Source organism: Dendrobium catenatum, unplaced genomic scaffold (genome assembly GCF_001605985.2).
Source record: "Dendrobium catenatum unplaced genomic scaffold, ASM160598v2 fragScaff_scaffold_1022, whole genome shotgun sequence".
Lineage (NCBI taxonomy): Eukaryota > Viridiplantae > Streptophyta > Magnoliopsida > Asparagales > Orchidaceae > Dendrobium > Dendrobium catenatum.
Window position 1 is genome coordinate 1176647 of NW_021319484.1, and position 27343 is coordinate 1203989.

Genomic DNA, 27343 nt, shown 5'->3' on the forward strand with positions numbered 1-27343 from the left:
GTGCTTTGATTTCAGTTGTAGGCTTTGGTGACCTGCTGGGCTATTTAAGCTCATTATATGTGGTTAATATTTCAGGTGCAGAGCCTCCCGCGTGAAGCTTCTTTTGTCGCTAGTGTAGTCTTGTTTTGTTGCTTATGGCAGGCCTTTGTTTTGTAGCCGTTGGACTATTGTACATATTCTTTTGGACGATCTTTTGACTGTGTTTATGTGGAAATGTGAATTATAATAGATGTTATATCTCTTTTCTGTATTTCTTTTCTGTAATGCAATTACCTCTGGATGACTGTATTGATCTGAACGAGAATGAGAAAGAAGAAAATAGATATGAAAAAAAAAAATGTCAGACGAATCCTTTCACTATTGATATCTGGGACGTCACAAATACTAACGCACATCATCATCTCTATCAAAGCTAATGCTTGTCTTCTTGTTTGCTAGTTTCCTCTCTTATAAGGCGAACCAAGCAAATCACAAACAATCTCTTAGTGACATCTCTTACACCACAATACTTCTACTTTGACGTAGAAATTTATCTTCCACTATTTATGTCTATTATATTGTATAAATGTGTCATTCAATCACGAGGAGAGCATTCTTTATAACATATGACTCATACTAGTATAATCATTTTAATTGAGCTAGGTCCTGTGATAGGCTACTCTCAACTTATGTGTGCAAGATTTCGTACGATACTAAGACAAGTTATTCTGTCTCTATTGATGCAAATGTTCGAGTGCACAAATAAGTTCGATCATATCCAAACCTGACTCAATTTGAGTGTAATTTGAGTTGAACTTAGTTCATTAATCTTCTCATTAACTTCAATCCCAAACAACTCCAAGAAAAAAAAAAAACAAGAGAAATTCACTGCCTTATCCTTTAGCTGGAATGAATGTGGGAATTTGATCGAAAGTTAATGAAAGTAAACGTTGGAAAGCTCAAATCATTAATGTCTCCAAATTCATCCCCAACCAAACAATTGAAATTGAAAAGATTTCATTCCATTTCTATCATTTTTCCTTCCATCCAAACCAAACCTCATTGAAACAGTAAAACCATGACGCACAGATCTGTAAAAGGAAGAAATTTTTAATTTCTTTCTCCAGCTCTCATATTTCAGATCTTTAACATAGAAACTTCCTATATATACATTTGATGAATCCTGACCCGAGCTGAAATAAAAAAAAAAAAGATCGCCATATCTTCAGTCCTTTATATTCTCTCTATCTGAAGCCTCTGGCTCTACAAAATCTTTGCTGATAAAGCCTGGAACAACAAAGTTGGCTATCCAGTAGACAAACAAAAGCACAGCACTGCATCACAACAAAAGCTACCTGAGCTTTTCTGTAGAAAAAGCTGATAAAGGCTTCGTTTGGGGCAGCTTTTTTTCTGCTTCTTAAAGCGCTTTTTAATACACAGATTTTAATTTTTGTTCTATAAAATCGCTTTAAGAAGCAGGAAAACTGTTCCAAACAAAGTCAAAGTAAAAGAATTTAGCAGTCTACTCACGTTACAGTCTATTCTTCTGTTATTTATGGCATATTTGGTGAGAGAAGAGTGGCAATGAAATAGATGGGAAGCAGGCTAATGGCTTCCATTTGTTAGCTTGGTTATTGTAGAGGCTTCTCTCTTCTTTGAAGCCTTTAGTTTCGTTTCTTATCATCTTCAATCCGTTATATGAAATTACTGTATGGATAAGGTTTTAATATCCCAGCTCCAGTGACTTTGGTTAGTTTTATCCTCTGGTGGATTTTGACTATGAACATTAAAGGTGTTAAATGGGCTCTGCAAAGCCATTTATGGACGACAGGTTAAGCTCGTGTAAAATATAGCTCAATTCTCCAAAGAATATCAACTCAATTTTTTTAGACAAATTAATAATCGCTCAGGACCCCACTAGCTTAGTTGGGTTGGTGGGCGAGCATGATTGATAAGTTCCCATCCCATATTCGAATCCTCTCTCATGCGGCACGACCCCTTAAGTGTGGAGATAATAACTGCGGGTCCTGCACCTATAGGGCTGGTTGCTGGTAAGCTCGCTGAGGGATTAGTTACGCTGTCAAGCACCTCCTAATGTGGGAGGGGCAACGGGTAGATACCCTCGTTCCAAAAAAAAGTAGCTCAGTCTGTTGATTTGAAGTTTTAACTATCAATTAAAAGATTTTGGGTTTGAATCTTGTGTATGTGATTAGTGTGTGAGTTTGTCTCAATTAATCTAAATGTATAAAAACAAACTTAGTTGTAAATTTGAATTGATTTTTAATTTTGTTTGAGTAAATCGAGTCAAATTAGTTGAGCCATGAGCTAAATTTTATTTCGGTCTAATATCAAGTTTTAGGTGAACCTGGTCAGTGATGCATGAAAAATATTTTTCATATTTATAAAATTTAACTTTCAAATTTTATTTAATGTTTTTTTTATTTAAAAAAATTAAATTATTTAATTAGTCATTTAAGTAAATTTAAAAGCATATTAATCAAGTTAAATTCCTTCTTATTAACTGCATTTATTAATTTTTACTTTTTTTGAAAATAAAAATAAAAATTGATATAATAAAATTTGCTATTATTTTACAAACTATATTTATTCCTTTAAAATTGAGTCAATTTGACCAAGCTTATTTATGCCTTCCACCTCTTCCACAGTGTACACCAATCCCCACCGTTGGTTGCATCGGCCAGAGACACGTGGCACTGGTTCCTGCCCTCAATTTCATCCTTAAAAAACAGAATCCCATGCACCTACGATGTCTGATAAATTAGTAAAATACGGTCCATGTTCACTGATTTCACGTTAAGATTCGTGTTACTAAAACCCAAGGTAAATAGCTGCTTTGTAGCACGTAATTCTATGGCAAATCAATGAGCATAAACCACGTTGCATTGTTTTTTTCCATGGCACAGAGGCATAATAATTCCTAAGCGGTTCGCGCCGAAGTCCAATCGGTCGAGAAGCCCAAGCTTCGCTCGCACGTTCCCGCCGTTTCTATAAACACTAACTTCTGCTTCGCTCTCTTAACTAAACTTACCTGTTAAAAAACCATTCCTCTTTTGTTTAGCATTCTCCAATGGCACGTCGCCGAGGCCGTAACCCTAGAAGTAAGAGCGCGATCCAAACCATTCGTCTCTTATTCTTTCGATCCATTGCATCCACTGCTCCTTGAGAAACCCTGACTTGTTGATTATATACTTGCAGGTGCCAAGACTCGCCGGGAAAGCGATGAAGACATGTCCGATAACGACTACCTCCCCTCGTCTGACTCCGATGTTGTCCTCTTATCAGAAGAAGAAGATGAAGAGCTTACCTTCGTCCCATCGGCTGACTTACAACCCGAATTCCCTGAGCCTGCTATGCCACGAAGGGCTAAGAGATCGCGGAGGAAGAGCGACGTCCGTTCAAAGCTGGAGTGGGAGAAATGGGAAGAGGAGAACGATAAGTGGTTAACTTCTCTGGAGGCTGAGGGCATCGGCGAGGACTCCGATCAGTCGGCGTTGCTGGCGGAGGCAATGGAACCCTCGGAAGATGTTATTCTTCCTCTCCTCCGCTTCCAGAAAGAGTGGCTTTCCTGGGCTCTAAAGCAGGAGGACTCTTCTGTACGAGGCGGGATTCTTGCGGACGAGATGGGCATGGGGAAGACCATCCAGGCCATCTCGCTCGTTCTCACCGCCCGGTCGCTCGGCACGCGATCTCATTATGGCTCGGATGTGTCTCATTTCCGAGGAAATGAGAAGAGTCCAATGCCGAGGGTGAAATGCACTCTCGTGATTTGCCCCGTTGTTGCTGTGATTCAATGGGTGGGCGAGATTAATGCGCACACAGCTATGGGGAGGGTGAGGGTTTTGGTTTTTCACGGGCCTAAGAGGTCCAATCCAGGCTATAATTTTGATGATTATGACTTTGTTATTACTACTTACTCCACGATTGAGAATGACTATCGGAAGTACATGATGCCGCCAAAGGAAAGTTGCATGTATTGTGGGAAAAAATTATATCCGAATAAGATGAAGATTCATTTGACCTATTTTTGTGGGCCGGATGCTAAACAGACACTGAAGCAGGCCAAGCAAGTTAAGAAGAAGAAGAAGCAAGTGAAAAACTTCAACTTGAATAAGAAGAATCTGCCTTGTGAGGAAGATAATGAGGTTATTGAGGAAAGGGAGAAGAAGAAAGTAAGACGAAATAGTAAATGGGAAGAGCCCATTAACAACTTGGCAGCAGAACTTAGGGAGAAATCAGCTCTACATTCTGTTGAATGGGAGAGGATAATTTTGGATGAGGTAAATTTTATTTTTCTAATTTCACTTCTTTTATTTCTGGGAGCTGTGTTTTCTTTATTTAAGGTTAGTCTGATTTGTTTTTGTGCTTAAACACTTGGAGCACGTGCCTAATATTAGGAAAAATGGTCATAACTCGAAAGTGTAATCCTAGGATTGAAAATGAGGAATTAAAATATAATTGTGAAAGAGATCAAGAAGTAAAAAAAGAATATTAAAATTTACATTATTAGACTTAAATTAATGTTTATTAAGTTTACCAGAGAGGCGAAAGGATTCCATCCATGAACAAAGAAGCTATAATTGTGATGAATGATAAAAGAAAACTCATCACTCGTTAAATTCTGAGTATAGTGTTACTTAGCAAAGAAAAAGTAACCTCTGGGCCCTTAGTTTGTTAAGATAATATTCAAATTCCGAAACTTATACTTCATATAGTTTTCTCTCTATGGTGTTCCTCTTCTCAATTTCTTTTAAATCCTTCACAAGAAATTTCGAAATTATTTAGTGTTTACCAGCATCAACTTATTTGGCCTGCAACACATCAAAAATTCTTGTAAGGTGAGGTAATTAACTTAATAGCAATAAAAAGTTATCTTTATCATAAAAAATGACAAAAATGTCTCAATTATCAATTTGTTAATTGAATTCATTCATATGTGATTTAATGGGCATATCTTCCTACATTATGGAGGTTATTGAGAGGCTTTTGGTTTTAGATTTCAACTTGAGTCCCAAACCATTTGTGGATTGTTTCCTTTAAAAGTTTTGTTAAGTCATCATTCACCAAACATAATTGATTCATGGGGAGAAACTTTTCATCCATCTTTGCCTTCTCTATTTTACTCATGGTTTTAGGCACCTTAGCATGCCCCGTTTGCAACTTTGAAAATCCTTGATGGACTACACCACAATGCATCTTGGTTCTCCAAAGTTTAAAACTCGTTGAGCCATCAAAATTCTTGATCTCAAACTTCATGGCCATCATATTCCTCATAAATCTTTGCTCTTATAGCAATTTCTATTAGGGAGTGAACCGAGTGGACTAAAGTTAGGCCATATATATAAGCGATCAAATATATTTTTAATCAAAAAGTATAAGCTTAATAGGGGAGGGATAACCATTTGGTATTTTTATATCAATATATTTTTCAACTACTTGATGTGTGACTAAACACAGTCTTACATGTCATAACCATCTCCTCCTCACACAAGAGCTCTTCATATTAGCCACTATGCTCAAATTGATACTTTTCAATATCATTGGGCCTTATGCCTTAGAGTTATTATGATCTACCATATAAATATTATCACATGTATTTATTATTTATAGTAGAAATTTTTAGTATCTGCTATTGTAATATGATCTTATTGTCGAGAATATTTTTCTTTATTGCTCATTTCTTTTTCTTATATATAGGCACACTTATATCAACAAATTATTCAATTCAATAAAGCTTCGGCAATTCTAGTATTTTTTTTTCATTATTCACCAAGGGTCTACTCAACTATGTGATGGCATCATGGGGCACACTCGCTCTATTACATAAATTGGGATTAAACCCAATCTCACATGTCATAATGCCTGATTCCAACTTGGAATTTTAAGGCATTTATTTACTTGTAAAGCATTTTTCTTGGGTGAAAGGAACTGCTTGTCACAAAAGCGATAGCATGTTTGTGCAGGCTCATTTCATAAAAGATAGACGTTGCAACACTGCAAGGGCTGTTTTTGCTTTGCGCTCTTTCTACAAGTGGGCTTTAAGCGGCACTCCTCTACAAAATCGTGTTGGCGAACTCTACTCCTTGGTCTGTCTATCTATATTCCTAGCCTTATCTTTTTCACATTTAGTGTTTCTCTGTATTGACTGAGGATGTTTCTTGCTCAATGTAGGTTCGTTTCATCCAAATTGATCCATATTCATTTTATCTGTGCAGAGATTGTAATTGTAAGGTTCTTGACTATAGGTAGGTGCTAATAAAAACAACTCTCTTAATACTTAATTTTACATTTGAACATATTTTATTTTTTAATTCACTTTCAATTTTACTCTTATGTTGCTGTGGCGATTATGTACTCCCAGGCTGTTTTGTGCTATCAAAACAATTTTCATCTTCTTGTTTTTTCAGTTCTACAAAAGACTGTCCGAACTGTCCACATTCTACAGTGAGGCACTTTTGCTGGTGGAACAGAGTGAGGAAAATTTCAATTCTCTCTTTTTTGTGTCATCTTAGTAATAACATTTTGGATCCTGTTGTCGTTTTAGTTAGCTAATGAATATTTCTTTTCTTAGTACATTTCAAAACCAATTAAAGAATCTGTGTATAATCGAGATAAAGGCAAACGTGCAATGACTCTTCTTAAGAAAAAGGTATTAAGCAGCATATTATTGAGGCGAACTAAGCTGGGAAGAGCTTCAGATCTTGCTCTTCCACCAAGGATAGTAAGTGTTTTTTTTTGTTTTTTTACATACTAGAAAAAGGAGTAGAATCAAGAGCATGAATTTGTTATCTTTGTTTATCTATTTCAGGTTTCTTTAAGACGTGATTCACTTGATAAGAATGAAGAGGAGTTCTATGAAGCTCTGTACACCCAAAGCCGTCTACAATTTGGCACGTGAGTTATGACAATGTTGTCTATTTTTTTGGTTTCTTTTGTATTGGTTAATTTCTACATTTCAGAACTGAAGTATTCTTAGTTCTTTTTTTATAATCAAGATAATCTATCAGCTTAATTAAAGATGGTGTACCAATTGGAGCTTGCTCCAGAATATCAATGTTACAATGCTTATGTGGCACTCGGTGCTAGATTTAAGCAGCAGTTCAAGTATTCAATTCTGCCTATTACGCACATATTTTATAATGTATTTTCTGAAGCTTAGGACAATTTAGGATAAAAATGTAAATTTTGATGTGCCCGATTTTGGTCAAGTTATTGGCCTAAAAAGCTTTATAAAGATAAATGGATATTTTAATGTGGAAAACAATCACTTAAATTTAGGATTGCACTACTGTTACTACAGACCACTATGCCTAGCTTGTCTTAAAAACGTTGTATTCAATGAACATAAAAGGGATCTATATTATGTTTTATGAAAATATAAAAATTTCTTTTTACTGGAAATCAGAATTGATGTTTCAAGCGTGATTCTAAATGAGTGTTTTTCTTAATAAACTTATGATGCATTTAGCTTAATATTTTTAATAAATGTGCAATTCTATGAACTTAAAACAAAGTGTCATTAATTTCTAAATAATGGGTATCTATTATAAAACATGCATATTAACAAGAATGGAGGTTAATATATGGAAAGTGGTTTAGAAGAGCTGCAAGTGTTTTCAGCTGAAAAGTAGGACAAATTGGATTGCTTTTGAGGATTTGTTGCTCCATATATATTGTACCTTTCAAGTATCTTGAGCATGTTCTAGTTTTTCTTGGCTGATTGTATCTGCATATTATTATTTTTTAATATTTCATTATAGGGAGTACAACGGTATTTCATTATAGGGAGTGCAACGGCTTGTGCTGAGCTGATTTATTAGTTATCAATAATGCTTTATAGATATTTATGAAGACAATTTTGTACAAACCTATTGGTAGATATATTTTTTCATATTGTCATTTGATCCCATTCTTGTTAGGGAAGAGAGGGCCTCAAATTATAATGAAACTGGTAGGACTCCGAAATACGCACAACAAAACAACAATAACAAAGAGAAAACACAGTAGAAATCAAAGAAAAAGAATGAGATATCGCACAACAAGCCAAGATACAAATTGATCTACTATTAGAGAGGTAGATTGATTCTCCACAAACCCTAGGCGCCGCAAAGAACAACTCCAAAGAAAACTACAGCAAAACACAATTCACATAATGGAAATAGGCAACCTAATTAACCCTACCTTCTTAATTTCTTCTCAAATATGAATTCAACTCAGCTTCTTTCCCTAAATAGTCTTTCCTAATTTCCTCCCAATTTTGATTTTATGGTAAACAATTAAAGGTAGAGTTAATCCCCTTTGGGGCCCCTTTCTCCTTGCCTGCCACCCACACTAGTGGGGCCCACAGGCTCAACCGATCCATCAATACTCCCCTTCCAAAAAACCAATATGGTTTCTATGTTGCTTCATAGTTGAGCAGATCCTTCCACTCGATCAACACTTCTCTAATTGCTCCTGCTGTTGAGCAAACTCCTTTCACTTCCCTTGGCTCCAAGATCACCTCCAATTTTTTTGTCAAGATTATCGGCAGTATCACTGAATGACTATGGTCGACAATAACTTTCATCAACTAGGACAATTGGAACATTTGGTGTATGGTGGAAGTAGGGGGTAGCTGCAAAAAATACACCATGGCACCAATCCTCTTCACATCCTCATAAGGCTCATAGTATCATGGAGATAACTTTTCATTTCTTCTTCGAGCTAAGGTCTTCTGTCTGTAGGGTCGAATCTTCAAATACACTTTATCACCCACCTCAAACTGCACATCCCTTCTATGCCTATCAGCCTGCTTCTGCATAATTTGTTGTGCCCTTAGTAGGTGCCCCTTTATCTCTCCCAACATCCTATGTCGTTCCTCCAACTGTTATTCCACTGATGCAACTAGAGTGCTCTTGGTATTGTAGTATACCAAGTGAGGAGAGTCTCCGCCAGAAAGAATTTTGAAGGGTGTAGTCTACATTACTATGCTAGGATGTATTGTGTTAATACTCGGCCCAATGTAACCACTTAACTCGAGTTTTGGTGTTTCTGATTTAAAACATCTCAAATAAGTCTTCACACTTTTTTTCATCACCTTGGTCTGTCCATTAGTCTATGGATGATATGTTGTTCTTCTGTTTAAAATGATACCATACATCTTGAATAGCTCTCTCTAGACATGGCTTATAAACTTCTTGTCTCTATCTAATACTATGGACTCTTAAATTTCATGTAAGTGGACCACCTCTCGAATAAATGTTGCTTCCATTGAAACTGTCGGTGTCACACGAGAATGAAGTGGGCATATTTACTCAACCTATCCACTATTACCAAAATCATCGAAAATCCCTCCGATTTTGGCAGACCTTCAATGAAATCCATGGTTCTCTCTTCACACGCTTTCTTAGGCAAAGCTAGAGGTTGTAAAACTTCACCTGGAGTCATCATCATGTATTTAAGCCTCTGACAGATATTGCTGTTGACCACTATGTCTTCCACATATTTCTGCATTCCAACCCAGTATAATTCTGATGCATAACTGTCTCTAATCGACTAGGGTATAGCCTGGATGGCTATCCTTGTTCCTCGATAAATCTCTCTTGATTTTCTCCAATCCTTCATCTTGCAAACTTTCCCTTCTCAAATCCTCCCAGACTATAACTAAGGGAACATACAGTGTCATCATGTGTGACTCTCCCATACACATGTATAACCCATCTACGACCTTGTTCTCTATCCCCAGTCAATACTAAATCTCGAAATTATAACCTAATAGTTTTGAAAGCCACCTCTGACGCTCCTCTGTAACCATCATTTGCTCTAGAAGAAATTTTAAGCTTTTTTTATTAGTCCTGTCAATAAGTGTCGCCCCAATAGGTAGGCTCGCCACTTCTGGATGACCAACATAATCGCCATCAGCTCTCTCTTATAGACTGATTTGAGCCTCGCCTTAGCAATCAACACCTAATTGAAATAAGCCACTGGCCTCTGGTCCTGCATAAGTACAGCTCCTAGCCCATACCCCGAAGCATGCGTCTCCATCACAAAAGGCTGGCTGAAGTCACGTAGGACTAACACTGGCAAGCTAGTCATCTCCTTCTTAAACTTCTCAAAAGCCTTTAGCCCCAATTAAAATTATCATTCTTTTGTTGTTCGGTCAATGGCCAAGTTGAACTATATCCCTTCACGAACTTTTTGTAGTAGCCATAATCTCTAAAAACCCTCTTAACTCCCTCAAGCTCTTGGGGTATTGGTCATCTCATCATGGCCTCGATTTTTCCTTTGGTCAACTGCCACTCCTTCCCGTGATACCACATGCCCTAAATACTCCACTCTAGGCTGAACAAGTGGTGGTCCCGCATAGTGGATAACGCCAATCTCAAGTGTTCCAAGTGCTCCTCCTCAGTCCTGCTGTAAATCAAAATATCATCAAAGAAGGTTAACACAAACCTCCTATATTCATCAGGGACTGAAAAGTAGTTGGACTATTAGTGAGGCCAAAAGATGTCACTAAAAAACTCAGTGTCCCTCGTGAGTCCTAAATGCCATCTTGGGAACATCATTGAGCCTCATCTGGATCTAATGGTACCCTGATTTCATATCAATCCTTAAGAAAAACACCACTCCAAAAAGCTCATCTAGCAACTTATCAATCACTGGAATAGGAAATTTGTTTAGCACAGTCTCCTTGTTTAACGCATGGTAGTCCATGCAAAACCTTCAACTGACATCTTTCTTTTTCACTAAAAGCATTGGACTAGAAAATTGATTGACACTGGGTCGAATAATACCCGCCTCTAACATCTCCCTGATCAATCTCTTGATCTCATCATTCTGGATTGGGGATGATGGTACAGACGACCATTGATAGGTGAAACTTCTTCCTTCAAGCTGTAGCATTCTCTTGTTCTCACGGAGGAGGCAAGCCCTAAATTGGCTGGAACACCTCTGGATACTGATGTAGGAGTGGCTGAACTTTGTCTGGTGCTTCTATCTTCTCCCCATCCTCTTTTCCTTTCAAACTCCATAGCTCCTTCAAATACCCAATCCATCACCGTGGATTGCCCTCACCATAGTTTTGAGTGAAATCATAGTTTTTGACAGGCTAGGATCCTCTCTAATAACCATTTTTCTACCCTCAACCTTGAACTCCATCATTAGAGCCTTCCAATCAATCTTGGCCCTCCCAACTTATGCAACCACTTCATCCCTAATATCACATATGTGCTCCCCAAAGCTAATGGCAGAAAGTCTTCCAATGCTTGGACCTCTTGAAGGATTAGGATCACCCCTTTACAAATTTCTCTACTCCCTATTTTTCCTATTCCCAGCATAACCCTAAATCCCCCCATGTCCACTAATTTTAATCCCAACTGATCCACCATCCTGTATGAAATGAAGTTGTTGGTAGCTCCATTATCCACCAGTACTACCACATCCTTATGCCTGATCTTCCTCTTAACCTTCCTGGTGTGGTTCGGTGTGAACCCGACCACTAAGTTAAGGGATACCTCTGCAACATCTAAGTGTAGGTGATCATTTTCCTCTACTTCCTCTTCTACAGCATCTTCCTCCTCATCACAAATTGTCCGGACATGTAATTAATGGTCCTTACAACGGTAGCCTGGAGAGAACTTCTCATCACACCTAAAGCATAAACCCTTGGCACTCTTCTCCTAAATTTTTGACTCAGTCAACCTCTTGAAGTTACCCCCTAGTCATACTCGCTGAACTCTATCCCTCGGGGCTTCCTTCTGAATAGGAACTGTCTGTATCTTTGGTGCTAGAAATATGATGGTCGTGCGGTAGGAAACTTATGAACTCTTCTACGACTACTACTCTCCAAGGATTTCTTATCATCCACCAACTGGGCTAACTCCATTGCCTCGAATATCAAGCTTGATCCCCTTCATAAAGTTCCCCTCTAGCACATTTTCTGACAATCTTCCTAATCAGCTTGAGAAGTACTCAAACTTCTCCTGGTACTCTATCATCATCCCCTTCTGCATCAGAGCAAAGAATTATTCATAGAAGTCTCATTCCCGATTGATTCCAAAACATTCTAGTAAATAGTTTTTTATCTCCCTCCATGATCATATCAGATCTAATCTCGCAAGTCTGTACATTGGTACCATGACAGAGCCTTCCCTTCTAGGCATAGAGCAGCTATAGTAAGTTTTTCATCTTCTGTCAACCTGTTTATAGCAAAATATCGCTCCATCCTATAAATCCACCCGTGAGTATCTTCTCCTTAAAATATTGACATTTTCAACTTTCTCGCCCTAGGATTGCTACTACCTCAATAGTTAAAAAATCAAATAGGATGTAGAAGCAATTACTTCAACTCATGAGGTCATTCAATCACTTGCCCTTAACCACTATGATCAACATCTACTACTAAATGACACATAAAACTATTGGTATAAATAATATTTGAATTTGCTTGAATCAAATTTTTAGGGGGATATAACAGGCTCGAACTCGACTCAAAAAATTGTTTGTGCTTATTTTTGGTTTATGACTTCATCCGGAATGTATCAATTCAATTCAATATTCTAGTGATTTCAAATAAATTTGCCAAACCTAAATATGTGTATATGGTTAATGATGTTGAAATTCCTAACTATGATGCCTTTGATTATTTAAACACTTTTGTAATTATGGACATTAACCTTGCAAAAGAGTTTTTCTTTTTTGTTAGTTTTATGATTTTTAATTTGTGATTTATCTAAATATATTTAGAATGTCAAATTACATGTAATGTGCATATGCAGTGCTTTCACGGTTTTTCTTGAATGTTATGGTTTATAATACTAGAGAAGGAGTTGAAGGTAAACTTGAATTATGGAGGTCAACCTTAGAGTCTAAAGGTTTTCGCTTGAGTAGATCTAAAATTGAATATATGGAGTGTAATTATAATAACAATAGACCTAGTGAGGGGATTGTGACTTTGGGCAAGCAAGTCATTAATAAGAGTACATGTTTTAGAAATATTGAATCTATTGTTCAGAGTGATGGTGAAATAGATCGGGATATTATCAGCAGAATTCAAGTTGGATGGTTAAAGTGGAGGAATGCATCGGGCTTGTTGTGTGATAGAAAAGTCCCCCTCAAACTTAAGGGAAAATTCTATAAGATAGTGGTGAGATCTGTAATGTTTTATGGTGTCGAATGTTGGCCATTAAAAGAGAAGCATAATACTAAGTTAAGTATTGCAGAGATAAGGATTCTCAGGTGGATGAGTGGCTTTACCCTTAGAGATAGGATACAAAATGAGCATATATATGAAAAGGTTGGAGTAGCTACAGTGGAAGATAAGATTAGAGAGAGTTGCCTAAGATGGTTTGGTCATATAAAATAGAGGCCTTCCGATGGATCATTTATTGGGTTTGGAGTCTGGACGTAGCTCTATGTCTGTAAGCTTGTAACATCGTGCCACGTGGAGCCCATCATTACCCCACCATTCTAATTACCACATTTTTTTACAGCACGGCCCGACGACCCGACCTGCCCTATTCGTAAAAAAAAAGAAAAAAAAAATGCTTGCAGTCTCGATGACCTGTCCTGAAATGAAATTCTATTTGTTGTTTCAGCTTTTCAAAATGACCCGAAACGTCTAGTTTTTACACATTTGAGTGTTTAGGTTTTCAGTTTACTCCAAAAGGAAGACGTGCAGGCGATCTTCATCTTCTACAATAAGTCATTTCATCTTCAGTTTTCATCTTCGACAATGTGAAGGTATGTTTTTTCATGTTAGGATAACCTATAATCATTTGTATTTCTCACGTCTTGCTATGTATGTCGTTTAGGTACCGCTGGGTACCTCAGAGTACCCCTTCTGGGTACCCAGTCGTAACCCGTCTGGGTACCTCTGTTCGTTTTGAAAAAAGTAATGTATTGTAAGTTCCATTCATTCTGTAAATACCACGTTTAGGGTTAGGGGTTAGGGTATTATTTTTTATTTTCTATAGAGGATATCATTTTGTATGTGTACCGTTGGGTACCATCTGGGAAAGCACTGGTTACCGTCTGGGAACCGTTGTGAAACATTGGGTAATGCTCGGTATCTCTTGGTACCCCTAGGTACTGCTTGGTACCGCTGGGTACGGGCTGGAATGCATTATTTTTTATTAACTACATCATATATTACAGGGATATGTTCCAAAGATTAGTTTCCGTTGCATAACATCGACATTTAGAGAAGTTTGTGATCATTTGGTCAAAACATTTGGCCAAGAATTTGTGGATAGATTGACGCAAAATAATCTACATCATTTTCTTTTGATGCCTTACTACGTTCAAAATGTTACGTTGGTTTATAAGTTGCAGACATTTTGGGATATTAAGAAGAAATGCTTTATCATTAAGGATCGGAAGTTATCATTTATTGCCGATGAAGTTTCTTTGATCTTAGGCCTACCGAACAGAGGAAACCATTTTGACTTGGGAAGCGCTCGAATCACAGGGAAATCAGCAAATGACATTAAGAAGGAGGTTCTTAGTTTAGATGACTCAACTCCACTTCCCGATGTAGTGAAGAAATTCATCATTTACTTGTTATCAAACATTTTCTTCCCTCTGCATAACTATTGAACACCAGCTACTATCCTCAGTGTAGCTTGTAATGTAGATAATTTTTTATCTTAGAACTGGCCAGAATCAATTAGAGATTTCCTTGTGGCTTAGTTTGATGTAATTGCGTAGAAGTTTAGAAAATGACAACCACTTGGATACATGAATGGTTTTGTCCTGATTATAATTGTGAGTGAATGCTTTATTTAAATATGAATGATTTAGAATCCTTGATTATCCTTTTTCTGCTGACTTCCTTTTGTTTTGCTTGTAGTTATGGTTTCTAGAGCACACAAAAGTCCACACACCATTGGATTCAAAGTCAAGACCACGATTTTTTCGATGGGGTTGTGATATAATTTATATTGAAGCAGAGGCTACTAGCTTATTTGAAGGTCTCGAAGATGTAGAAATCTTACTTTCTTTTGATGGAATATCCAGTAAGGAGAGGACATTATTAGGAACACCTCTTCCTCAGCCCCCACATGCATCTATAGATCAAACATCCACATCAGCTGAAACATTTCCCCGCTTGCAACTCACCTTGCGCAAACCTCGCTTAATTGTTTCTTTACCTTCCAGATCACCTACACCCTCCAAACCCCTAAGCCCATTCAAACCTCCCAGCCCACCAAGCACCCACTGCCCCCCTAGGTCACCTGGACAACAACAACCTACTTCCCCTACTAAACTACAACATGATAGCATTGAGGAATCCATCCGCAAGATATTGTATCAAAATAAAATTCTTCAGAAAAGGTTAGTTCTTCTCGAATCAACAATTACTCTTATTGAGCGACGAATGGCTGTAGTAAAACACCATTTATTCGAGCAATGGGAGATGGATGAGAGATTTGAGGCTATAGAGAAATTTGTATCAGAGAATTTCCAACATTTAAACATTTGTCCACCTCGGGAAAACAAGTTGAATCTTCATCCAGGACTGTAACATATGAAAAGAAAGTGGAGGATGATGGCCATGCCATAAATATTATTATCATTGAAAGCCCATTTAAAGAAGATGTGCCGAAGAACGCCAACACTACTAATCTACCAGGTTATGTGGATGATGCTGACCTACCTTCATCATGCAGCACGGGCATAGCAAGAAGGGTGAGATGAAGGCTAGACCGAAAACTTAAAAAAGTTAAGACCCCATTCACAGCCTGGCAAAATAAGAGAAAGACAATAACGAAAAAAGCAGTTACAAGGCCTTCTCTTGCGAAGAAAGCAATTACCACGACTATTGTAATTGATGTTGAAACTATAAAATCACCCGAACCAAGACCAGTTGAAGTAGAGTTAGATTATCCTAGGAGGGCAATGATAAATGAAGAAATGTGGATCTTCATCGACAGCTACCTTCGAAAGTATACTGATAAGTTTGAATAAATAATTAAGTTTAAAGACTGAATACAAGTCATCTGGGTTCTCTTGGTACCTCTTGGTACCGCTTGGTATTTATTGGTAATATTCGGTCTACTGATGAGTACCGTTAGGTACCACTGAATATAATTCTACTTTGATTATTTCTAGAATTTGGAAACGCCAGGTATTCCAGTGTATCGCTCTGTACCGCTGGGTACCTCTCGGTACCGACACCTGGATATCAAAATATCTACTGTTAACCTTATTTATTTTGCAGGTGTGACATTATTTATTATGCAGGGAACGTTCATATTTTTAGAAGTCAGATAGACGAACTTTTAACCAACCAATATCTGAACAACAACCACATTGATGCCTTTGCTATTTTGTTATCTGAGAAGAACAAATTGCGGCCAGGATTCTAAAATATGGTACATTAAATATTACAAAATTCAGTCCCGAGATAATATAGAGTAACATATGAACAAACAAACAAATACAAATACAATTTCAAATTAACAAATATTCAAAAATCAATCATGCCTCGCTGCATCAATTATTCCATTCATCTGTCTTAGATATTTCAGCTGGGTGGATGGTCGACGAAGGGTGAACTCGTCTGTGAAGCATTCTAGTATGTTTGGAAAGATAACCTGACTAATTGGTTTCACTGGTGTACATTGTTTAGTTGGAGTAGCTTGTTCCTCAATTTTCTTTTTCTTAGATTTTCTCTTCTCCCAATAATTCTTCAACCTTGCATTAGATATACCTTTGGGCCTACACTTTAGTGGGTATTTTAATTTTTTTGTCCCATTTGTATTCGCAACGAACTTATGGTTCTTGTCCTCTAATATCAAACCAACATATTCAGCCATGTCAGTCATTGCAGCTAACATATACTATTCTACAAATTGCGGCCAAGATTTTAAAATATGGTACATCAAATATTACGAAATTCAGTCCCGAGATAATATAGAGTAACATCTGAACAAACAAATACAAATTCAGATTAGCAATTTTAAATTAACAAATATTCAAAAATCAATCAAGCCTCTCTGCATCAATTATTCAATTCATCGTCCTTAGATATTTCGGCTGGGTGGATGGTCGACGGAGGGTAAACTCGTCTATGAAGCATTCTAGTATGTTTGGAAAGATAACCTGACTAATTGGTTCCACTGGTTTACATTGTTTAGTTGATAGAGTAGCTTGTTCCTCAGTTTTCTTTTTCTTAGATTTTCTCTTCTCCTAATGACTCTTCAACCTTACATTAGATATGCCTTTGAGCCTGTATTGTAGTGGGTCTTTTAATTTTTTTGTCCGACTTGTATTCGCAATGAACTTATGGTTCTTCTTGTCATCTAGTATCAAGCCAACATTTTTAGCCATGTCAGTCATTGCAGCTAACATATAATGTTATGCTTCCTCATTCCCTTTCCCTCATGTGCTAATTTGATATGTAAATCTACTGAAATAATTTTGAAATATTATACCTCCTAAGTCATAAGATGAGGTAACTTTGTTTCCCATACACGTCATCGTCCGACCAGCATAAATGTCTTTTCTAGCTCTAGCTGACCATCTCATAAGTAGGTATTTCAGAGGAATATTAATTATATCAAATTGTCTTATTACTCTCAATGAGTGAGAACATAGTAACCTCATCATGTTGAATTTTTCACAACTGCATTCAATGGTACCCTCTTTTTCATCAAAATGAACAGTCCAATGGTGAGATTGATCAATCTTGTCTGTTTTGACAAAAAATGTTGATAAGTCGCTTGAGGAATGAGTTATGCACATTCCACCCACACCCTATAAAAACTCATCAAAGAATGAATACAATTTTCGTGAATAAAATCTAGCGGTTTGCTTGAGTATTAGACTACTTTTAACTAAAGGTACAATATTAGAGTGGCTGCATTTGAAATCTTCATCATGTTCATTATGATGCCATATCTTCATCACTTTCTCTAACCCTAGAAAACAATCAGTTATGCTACTTGTAGGCTTAGAAATATTGTGGCACACCATGTTAATGGATTCACTGCGCTGTGTTGAAAGAATATCAAAGTTAAAACAACTATTGTTGAATGTTGTGAACTATTTCTTCCTTATTTTGAAAAGTTTGTTCAACCAATCATGGTTATGGAGGCCCCCTTCATTGATCATTTCAGCACAAGTACTCTCAAATTCCTCGAAATCACACTTGCTTAAACATCTATAAAAGTGTCCTCTAACTTTGTTGTTGTTATTGAAGCAAGACACCTTGGACGACACCTTCTTGGTGATGTGCCATTGGCACAGCCTATGGCGTGTTTTAGGTAATACAATTTCTATTGTCCGAGCCATTGACTGGTCTTGATCAGTAAATATTATAATGGGATATTTATCACACATAATTCGCAAGAATGTTCTAAACAACCATATAAATGATTCAATTGTTTCCTCTGATAAAAATTTCACCCCTAAAAGAACATTCTGTCAATGATTATTAACTCCAACAAAAAGTACACATGCTAGATTATATTTGTTAAGTCTATAGCTAGCATAAAACATTATCACATCTCCAAAGCAGTCGTAATTTATTCTCCCCACCTCATCAACTCAAAAAAAATTCAACAATCTATCATCTTCGTCAGTTTGGTTGTCTCATATAAACATGTTATCATTAATTAGTCGATCTTTGAAAAGTTCAATTAGGGAATAAGTATCTCCATTCTTAATTAGCTCTTTTCTCTTTTTGAATATAGTTATATGCATCTCTTTTAGAGAATCCTACATTATCTCTTCCTCCAACTTCATCAGCTAGGTATATAAATGCATCAATGGTTTTTATCCCAGCTTCTGTCATTGATTTAAGAGCAGATGCTTTCTCATCACTAATATTCCTACATGATCTAAGCAAATGTTTATATTCAAACCTTGTTAAGTCGTGATTATGGCTCTTTATGCATTTTTGCACCGTCCATATTCCATCTAGGTTGACTAAAATCTAATCATCGCGGGACACCCATTCATAATATTGGATTTTCTGTATTTTGATTTGGAGTTCAAGTCAATACCCTTCTTAAATCCAGTTTTCGAACAAACAAAATCCTTGCATCTTATGCTTCTCGAATTAGGCCAGTAACAGTGATGTTCTTTGCGAACACTAAAATCAAGAATTCAAGATTATGAGCGTAATGGCAGTACGTGTCATATGCTTCTTTCTCACTGTTAAACACAACCTGCGAACAACAAAAATTAATTGAACACTTTGATTTTAATATTGGAAATAAACACACCAATTGTACCCACCGGTACACAGCATCGGTACCTAGCGGTATCGAGCGGTACCTAGCATTGGAAAGCAACGGCATATGAGCGAGATTAGCCAATAAAAAAATATTTCAAGGAAATTTAATAAAATTAAAGTGTGAAATATCATATTTACCGATAATATCTCCGACTTACCTTCAGTTGTTTGATGCAGAATTTTTTTCTTACTTTGATGGGTTTGTTGCGTAAAAGTTAAATTCTCTTCTAACTGCTTCCCAGATCTTTGGCATCAGTCCCTTTATAAAATTTCGCTCTAACACTGTCTCAGGAAGATGGTCCAATCGACTAGCAAGGTACTCGAATCTCCCGGTCTATGATGCACTGACACTTCTTCTCAAAGAGGCGTGATGTGTCCGACACTGTGTCCGACACGACACTCGTCCGACACTCCGACACGTGTCAGACACGCCAAAAACGTGTCCGATTAAAAAATATTAAAAGTAAATTGGACACGCGTGTCTGACACGCGTTTCTTAAATATTTTATAATTTTTTTAAAATATGATTTTTTATATTTTGCGAGATTTAAACTAAATTTCTTATTTCATATCCACAACACCAAATCAACGTTTGCATTTAATACCCATTCATCGAATATTTTCATTTTCATTTCTCTTTGGCAGTGAAGGTATTTTCATCTCCTCTCTTTTTGCACAGTTACAAATCTTTCTCTTATTGAACCAGAGTTGAAAGTAGTGATATTCAATGATGATGATATTGAAGGCCAAAAACAAACCTCTAAAGTTAATCCTAATAGTTGAAGCTTGAATGCTTGATGTTGTAGTAAGTGATTATTTGTTTATATTTTTGTGGTTGTACTAGATATTTTGTACTAAATATTTTATATTATAAGCTAGACAAGTTATCATGTCATTCATTTATTATTGTTTGTCATTTTTAATATGATATTACATTAAAATATATACACTATATAAAAAAATGTATTGCCGTGTCCGCGCCGTACCCTGTCCTATATTTTCAAAAAAAGCCGTGTCTCGTGTCCGTGTCGTGTCGTGTCCGTGTCGCCGTGCCCGTGTCCGTGCATCATAGGTGGGGTAATGGTGGGCTCCACATGACATGATGTTACAGGCTTGCGGACATAGAGCTACGTCTAAACTCCACACCCAATAAAAGTTCCTTCCGATGATCCGGTTAGGAAAGTTGAAATATTAAATTTGACTTATGTTAAGAAAGGTAGAGGTAGACCTAAAAAGACTTATTTAGAAAATATTAGAAATGATCTTTCTTTATTAGATTTAGACGAGAATTTGACTTCTAAAAAGACTTGGTTATAAAATATTAGAAATGATCTTTCTTTATTAGATTTAGAAGAGAATTTGACTTTTAACAGGACAATGGAGAAAAAAGATTCATGTAGCCGACCCCATATAGTGGGACAAAGGCGTGATGATGATGATGATGTTGTGGTTAAATTTCTATGCATTGTACATATGCAAAGCATTTTAATTTCTTTCTTTGATACCACACGGCTGCAGTTGAATATATATTTTTTCTGCATCTCTGACAAAGTAGGCATGGGTAGTTCACATAGACAATCGAGTTTTCAATGTCCTTGATGCCATGCTTATCTTGGTATATATGTTTGCTTTATACTTAAAGAATACGAGTTGTTTTTCTTTTGCATCTTTTTGAAGGAATCATCGTTAACTTACTGATCTGTTAAAATACATATTCTGAAGTCAGTGTAAAATTCATTTCATGTTTAGATTAACTCGAAGTTCAACTTTGCTTAGCATTTTGCTTTCGAATTCTTTGAAGAACTAAGATTAGAAACTTTGGGTGGAAGTGTGGAACAAAGCTACCAAAATTTAGTTAGTGATTAGGGTGCCAGAAATTCATTAAGGTAGTTCTACTAAAAAAAACTATTCAGGGGAGACGATGCTCGTGTTAGAATTTCTGAAGTCATAAAAATAAAATTATGTCGTGACATTTGTTTGGTTTGTGTGGTTGAGCTGGATCTTGAACCATTATTTTTTGTCAGATCAGTTAATGATCTATAAAACCAATTTGAATGCACAGATCTCGCTGTTTTGTGTTGCTTCTCTGGTTCTAAACGACCCTAATTTTGCTCCTTTCGATAGCAGCAACTGCTTTCAGCGTTTATGATTTTATATTTGTAGTTAAAGAATATTTGCACAGTTTTGTGGCCTTATTTTGTTCTTCACTGGTTTGAGTAGTTTTCTGAAGTTTGCTTTTCTTATTCTGCTCTAGGTATGCTGAAGCTGGAACTTTGATGAACAATTATGCCCATATATTTGATCTATTGATACGACTGCGACAGGCATGTTGCTTACTTTTTGAATGTTAATCTTGTAGATATGGTATCTTTTAGTTCTTATAGTTCTGATAAAAAAGAATGACAAAGTGCTTTCAAACGGATTAAAAATTAGCTATTTAACAGTTTTTTTTTTGGGTCTTTGTGAAATAATAATGATCTGTTAAACAGCATTGTGAGAGGAATCTGCATGCCGTTTTATGATTTTTAGCTCGAGAATCCTTATTACTTGTGCTTCTTGGGTGATTAATAATGACAATTTTACTCCAACATTTTCAAATTCCTTTTTTAGCATCAATTTCCTTCTTTTTTATGTAAGGCAACTATTAGATCTTAAGGATATTATATAGCCTCTTCTTTAATTAATTTCAGGTGGAGTAGAGGTAAGATTTTATGTTATTCAAAACGACCAGTAGTACTCTCTTTTTTTTTTAATTCCAAGCAGGAGCACAAGCCTGAGGTTTCTGCAAGCTTTCTTATATTAGTTTTCTTAGTGAAACAAAGCCAGGACGAATTCTGGATTTTGAGGGCTTCATGCCCTAGATGGTGCCACCATTGCATACCTGCACATCCTACTTTGCATTGTTTCAGACTAATAAGTTGTTAGTTGGTGATGCAGGCTGTTGACCATCCTTATCTTGTGGTCTACTCTAGTTCTGCAGATGTTTCTGGTGGAGATATTGGTGATACCAACAAATCTGACTGTGGTATCTGTCATGATCCAGCAGAGGATCTGGTGGTGAGCTATCTTTTATCTAACTTGCGACCAAAGAACATTACAGTTAAAATAGCACCAATAACCTTGCAGCACCCACAAAATATATGCACACCCATACACCAATGGCATGTTCAGCTATACAGACTCCCCTTTCCTTTTGTACTCTTCTCTTTCAACATGTTAATATCCATGTTTTTGCTTTTGTTATGTTGATTGCCTAAAACACTCCTGTGTGTATTTCTCTTTTTTTTAATAATTATTTTTACAGGTTACATCTTGTGATCATTCCTTTTGTAAGGGTTGTTTGATAGAGTACTCTGCGGCTTCTGGAGATGTGTTGTGCCCAACATGCGACAGACCTCTTACAGTTGATTTAACAGCAAACTGCTACTCTGGAGGAAAAACTTCTGCGTCATCCATGAAGGGTTGTAAGCGTTCACGAATATTGCGAAGAATTGATAAAGATTATTTTAAGACCAGTACCAAAATTGATGCATTGGTAGGAAACTCTCCTTGCGTTTTTTTTTAAATCTTTTATTATTTTTGTTCTGATGATGAAACAAAGCCCTACAGATAATTTAGGAAACTTTTTTAGCTAACCGCAAAGACTACCCTCCCTATTTTCCATTCCCTATCCTCTATTTCTCTCTCTTCCATTCCTGCTACCTTGGCGGCCTGTCAGTGTATTCTAAGAAGCTAGGGAGAATAGTTCAAGGTGTACCACAAAGGCAAAAATCTAGTTGGAAAGACAGCATTGGTCTTGCATGTATTTTATTCTTATTATCAAGAAATGAAAGTTCAATATTTTTTCCTTAAACAAAATATTATGTACTGATAATACTTTAGGATTTATACTTCACAAAATACTTTAACGTTCATTTGCTTGCTACTGGATTAAAAACATGTTTTTGAAAGGCATGATTTTGTATTCATATTTTAAGTCTGAAAAATGAAATCATCACATATGAGAAGATATTTATAGAAGTTAAAATTAATTCTAATTTCTAATTATATACAACCAAAGCATGGTGTCTTATAAATTCACCATTTTTTCAAAATATATGTTGTAACTTCGAGCAACCAAATGAGCCCTTAACTTTTCAAGGTTTCCTATTGGTTAGTAGTCAGAAAAGTCTTGTATTTCCAATTCCTTTACTCAATATTAATTTATGGTGGTATCTTTTTTAATTTGTTTTATACTCGTTTTTATATCATGCTGTTTGTAAAATTATAGTTTGCTGTTAAACTTTGGTTATGTCATGTGACAATCAATCAAATATCATTATTTCTCTTTATATATTTAATATCTACCTTATTCTGTTTATTTTGCTAATACATTTTAAGCTTTCAAATATCTTTTAATTAACTAATGTTTAAAATTTCTTACACTTGATGAATGCTATATAATGTACCTATGTAATATTTGTGAAGCGCGTACACTTCTTTTTTGCTTGAAAGGCAACACTTCGCTTTCTGGCTTTTGCCTTCTGTAAACTTTTACTATAATCTTAATGGAGTCAAACCGAGTTGTCTAACCATGATCAAACTATCATGGAGCATGCAGTAAATATATATTCATCTTTTAGTCCTGCTTATAGATCTCTTCATTGTAGCTATTTGAAAATTAAGCATTCAAACATTAAACATTGACAAGCATGCCTGATGTAAACCTTATATGTTTTTGTTGATCTTTCCAAATTATATGCACCAGTTGATTTACTATTTCTAGAATGCTGTTTTTTTCTTCCATGACTTGTTGGAAAAACAACTTGAAGGAATATGCCCACTATAATTTCAGTAAACTTTGCGAAGTAATGTTTTGAGCTTGGCGAGCCTCACGTTCTAGAGCGATCCATATTATCAAAAATAGTGGCAATTTCATTTCTACTAAAAATTTTCAAGGATGTCCTAATTGCGGGGTTGTTATGCTTTTCTTTTCAAGGTATTTAATAATGACCCTTTTCTAGCATTCATGCATACTTCTTTCAGAAAGAAGAAATAAGAAATATGATTGAAGGTGATGGTTCTGCTAAAGGAATTGTATTCAGCCAATTCACTTCCTTTTTGGATTTGATCAATTTCTCCCTTCAGGAGGTAACCATTCTTTATTAGTTTTTTGGCTTATCGAACAGGCTCTGGATTTAACTAATAGTCTTGATATGGCAGTCTGGAATTACATGTGTTCAACTGGTTGGAAGCATGAGTCTACCTGAAAGAGAAAAGGCAATAAAAACGTTCACTGATGATGCCAATTGCAAAATATTCCTTATGAGCCTCAAGGCTGGTGGTGTGGCTCTCAATCTTACTATTGCATCAAATGTGAGTGAACTGCCAATGTGAATGCACAAGACAATCTTTTTTTACTAAATATCTTGATAAAACTAGGGGTGTCAATATTTGACACGACCCAAAAATCCGACTCGAACCCGACCTGAAAATTTCATGTTAGGGTCAACCCAAACCCGAAACAGGTTGGGTTTGGATTCAACAATTTGTCCCGTTTTAAAAATTGGGTCGGGTTCGGGTTGACCCTTTGACCCGAAATTGACCTGGCAACCCGAGATTGACCCGTCTTTGACCCATTTTGACCTGAAAAGAGGAGATTGACCCGTTCGTGGACCCGAAAACTAGCATTTTTTGTTGGCACCGGACCATTCGGGTTGTGTCGGATTGACCTGGCCCCGAAGCAGGTCGGGTTCGGTTCGACCCGAACCCGGCCCGTGACCCGAAATTGACACCCCTAGATAAAACTGTAATGCTCTTTTTTTATTTTGTTATATTTAATTCTTATTCCCATGTGAGCATAACTCATACTTTATATTGAACTTGTTGAAGTTCAAGGTTGGACAAATCTTCTGATAGTGTAATTGAATTAGGTCTTCCTGATGGACCCATGGTGGAATCCTGCTGTGGAGCGACAAGCTCAGGATCGGATCCATCGTATTGGACAATTTAAACCGATAAGGTATAAACAAACTCGTAGCATCTATTTTCATTGGCAAATCTTCTCCACGGCCATCTAATGATAATCCAATATCATAGGACCGTGAGATTCATCATTGCGAACACTATAGAGGAAAGGATACTGAGGTTGCAAGAGAAAAAGGAACTTGTGTTTGAAGGGTGATGATGATTCCTCCTGCAATAGTTTGATGAAGTGTTATTTGCTGGACTTTATTCGATTTTTGGAGTTCTTAATTTTATTCTTTTGTGTTATCCAGGACCGTGGGCAATTCTGCTGAAGCCTTGGCAAAATTAACAGAAGCGGACTTGAGGTTTCTGTTCAACTTCTAACTTTCCGGTTGCACGATGGATGTTTTAAAGGTAATGGATACTTCTTTTTGGACTACTATATTTTGTCACCAGTACAATTAATAATCTGCAAAATATAAGAACTGGGCTGATCTCCATCGTTTCTCCTGGTCCTTTATCATTTGAGGGCTTTGTCAACCAACTTTAAATCAAGTTTCGTGCTGTTCATGAGAAATCGGTAAAGGTAAAATGATTTTGCTATTATATTATCCTTACTATAATGTCAATCAACCTTTCTCCTACTTACCTACAAGGAATTTCCTCCTTCAGAGTTGGCAAGCCTAACAATTCATATTACTCGTACCTTTGCCTATTTCTTGAGAAATTATTAGGTGCGGAGTCTGGACGTAGAGTGATAGGAAATACTTGAGTCTGCAAGTAATCCTAAGGTAATATTTGAGTTCGCAAGCACTCCTAAGCCAAACGGAGGAGCAACCAGCAGGAGTTCTTCTGTTTACAGCAGAAATCAGCACCAAATCAGAGGAAAACGGCTAGAAAACTGAGAGAAAACCACACAAACACTTTTATTTCACAAGTAGATGAATAAAAATAGCAAAGATACAATTGATCCTCAATTCGAGAGGAGGATCGATCTCTCCCAAATCTCTAGACGCCGCTAGAGCCCAAAGGAAACCTAAATCTAATAGATCTCATATTTCAGCCAAATTCAAGATACCCAAACCCTAGGAAAATCAACTATTTAATGCATACAAATCAAAAGGAAATCCCTAAATAGTCCCTACATTCAAATTTCCCTCTCAAAACTAAAAAAAAAAACTTCCTAAACGGCTCTACGTGGGCTTGTCGGGCCGCTCATTCTGGTGGATTCTCCGCCTGTTTTGCTATTTCGCCAGTGAACCGGTCCCGCCTGGACCGGTCTAATTGGACAAGTCTAACATAGAGATACGTTCAAAAATCCACTTAAAATGTGACACATTGAGTGCTTTTTTATTCGTTTTAAATGCATTTTACATGTGCTTTACTTGCGCTTTGACTGTTCTTTTGTTGTGCTATTTTACTGCGTTTTTCCTACACTTTACTTGTGCTTTTGATGCGTTTGGCTTAAAGTTCTGCAGACACATTAAATATATAAATTAAAAATAAATCCAATTGAATATCCATGTGTCCACTCCACATGATAATATTTTATTGGAGTACGGACTCGACACCTAATAATTTTCCCTATTTGTGTAGTCACACGTTCTTCCCCATATATGGAAGATATATTGCTATTACTTGGAAGTATTATTGCACAGTGGGTTTTTGCCTAATCTAATGTTAAATTTAACAGGGCGGAGTGCTTTGCTTTTCCGAGCTGAACCTTTTTTTGTCCTGGGTGCAGAATGTACTAAGCATGATTTGAGTATTGCATATACTTATAATTTCGATTGAATCGGTGCTTGCCATGCATTCTTCTGATGGGAGTTAATGATTTTGTGTGAACTTTTCCCTTTTTGTAAGGCAGTGTTGTTTGAGGATTGGCTTCGCAGGAAATTGCCACAGAAATTAAATCACCATTAAGTGTTTTGGTCAGTAAGATCTCTCTGGACATTGTTAAGGTTTCTTGCTTGGTTAGTCAGCAAAATTACTTGTATATAAGAACTGTTCTAAGATTTGAAGATCAATCAAAAAGAAATGCTTATTTTTTTGTTAGTTTCTTGCATTTTACACTCATTTATATCATGCACCAAATGGGCATCATGCACATCAAAATCAGATCAATCTATAACTATACGTGCATCTTTTTTTCTTTTCTTTTTTCTTTTTTTTTTTTTATTG

The 27343-nt window shown here is 36.5% G+C and overlaps 1 protein-coding gene across 2 annotated transcripts; it reads left to right on the top strand.

Moving 5' to 3' along the window:
* Positions 1-2994: 2994 nt before the first annotated feature.
* On the top strand, positions 2995-27212 carry LOC110107151 (ATP-dependent helicase rhp16). Of its 2 annotated transcripts, XM_020837325.2 has the most exons (16): positions 2995-3098; positions 3196-4277; positions 5961-6083; positions 6169-6242; positions 6405-6468; positions 6569-6718; positions 6806-6891; positions 21471-21540; positions 22154-22273; positions 22521-22751; positions 24242-24346; positions 24419-24571; positions 25129-25217; positions 25295-25375; positions 25474-25576; positions 26856-27212. In XM_020837325.2, the coding sequence occupies exons 1-15, from the start codon at positions 3068-3070 to the stop codon at positions 25544-25546; spliced, it is 2532 nt and encodes an 843-aa protein (XP_020692984.1). In that variant the 5' UTR covers positions 2995-3067; the 3' UTR covers positions 25547-25576; positions 26856-27212. The 2 variants fall into 2 exon arrangements, 1 of the variants encoding a protein (XP_020692984.1); XR_003701820.1 differs by lacking the exons at positions 25129-25217; positions 25295-25375; positions 25474-25576; positions 26856-27212 and having other exon boundaries at positions 24220-24346; positions 24419-24560.
* The last annotated feature ends 131 nt before the right edge of the window (positions 27213-27343 follow it).

What these genes read in the sequence shown, in the direction of transcription:
- LOC110107151 (XM_020837325.2), top strand. Translation starts at nt 3,068, where the DNA reads ATGGCACGTCGCCGAGGCCGTAACCCTAGAA. An exon ending in TTGGCGAACTCTACTCCTTG is followed by an intron (nt 6,084 to 6,168) that starts GTCTGTCTATCT and finishes TGCTCAATGTAG; the next exon opens with GTTCGTTTCATCCAAATTGA. An exon ending in GTACCAAAATTGATGCATTG is followed by an intron (nt 22,752 to 24,241) that starts GTAGGAAACTCT and finishes TACTTCTTTCAG; the next exon opens with AAAGAAGAAATAAGAAATAT.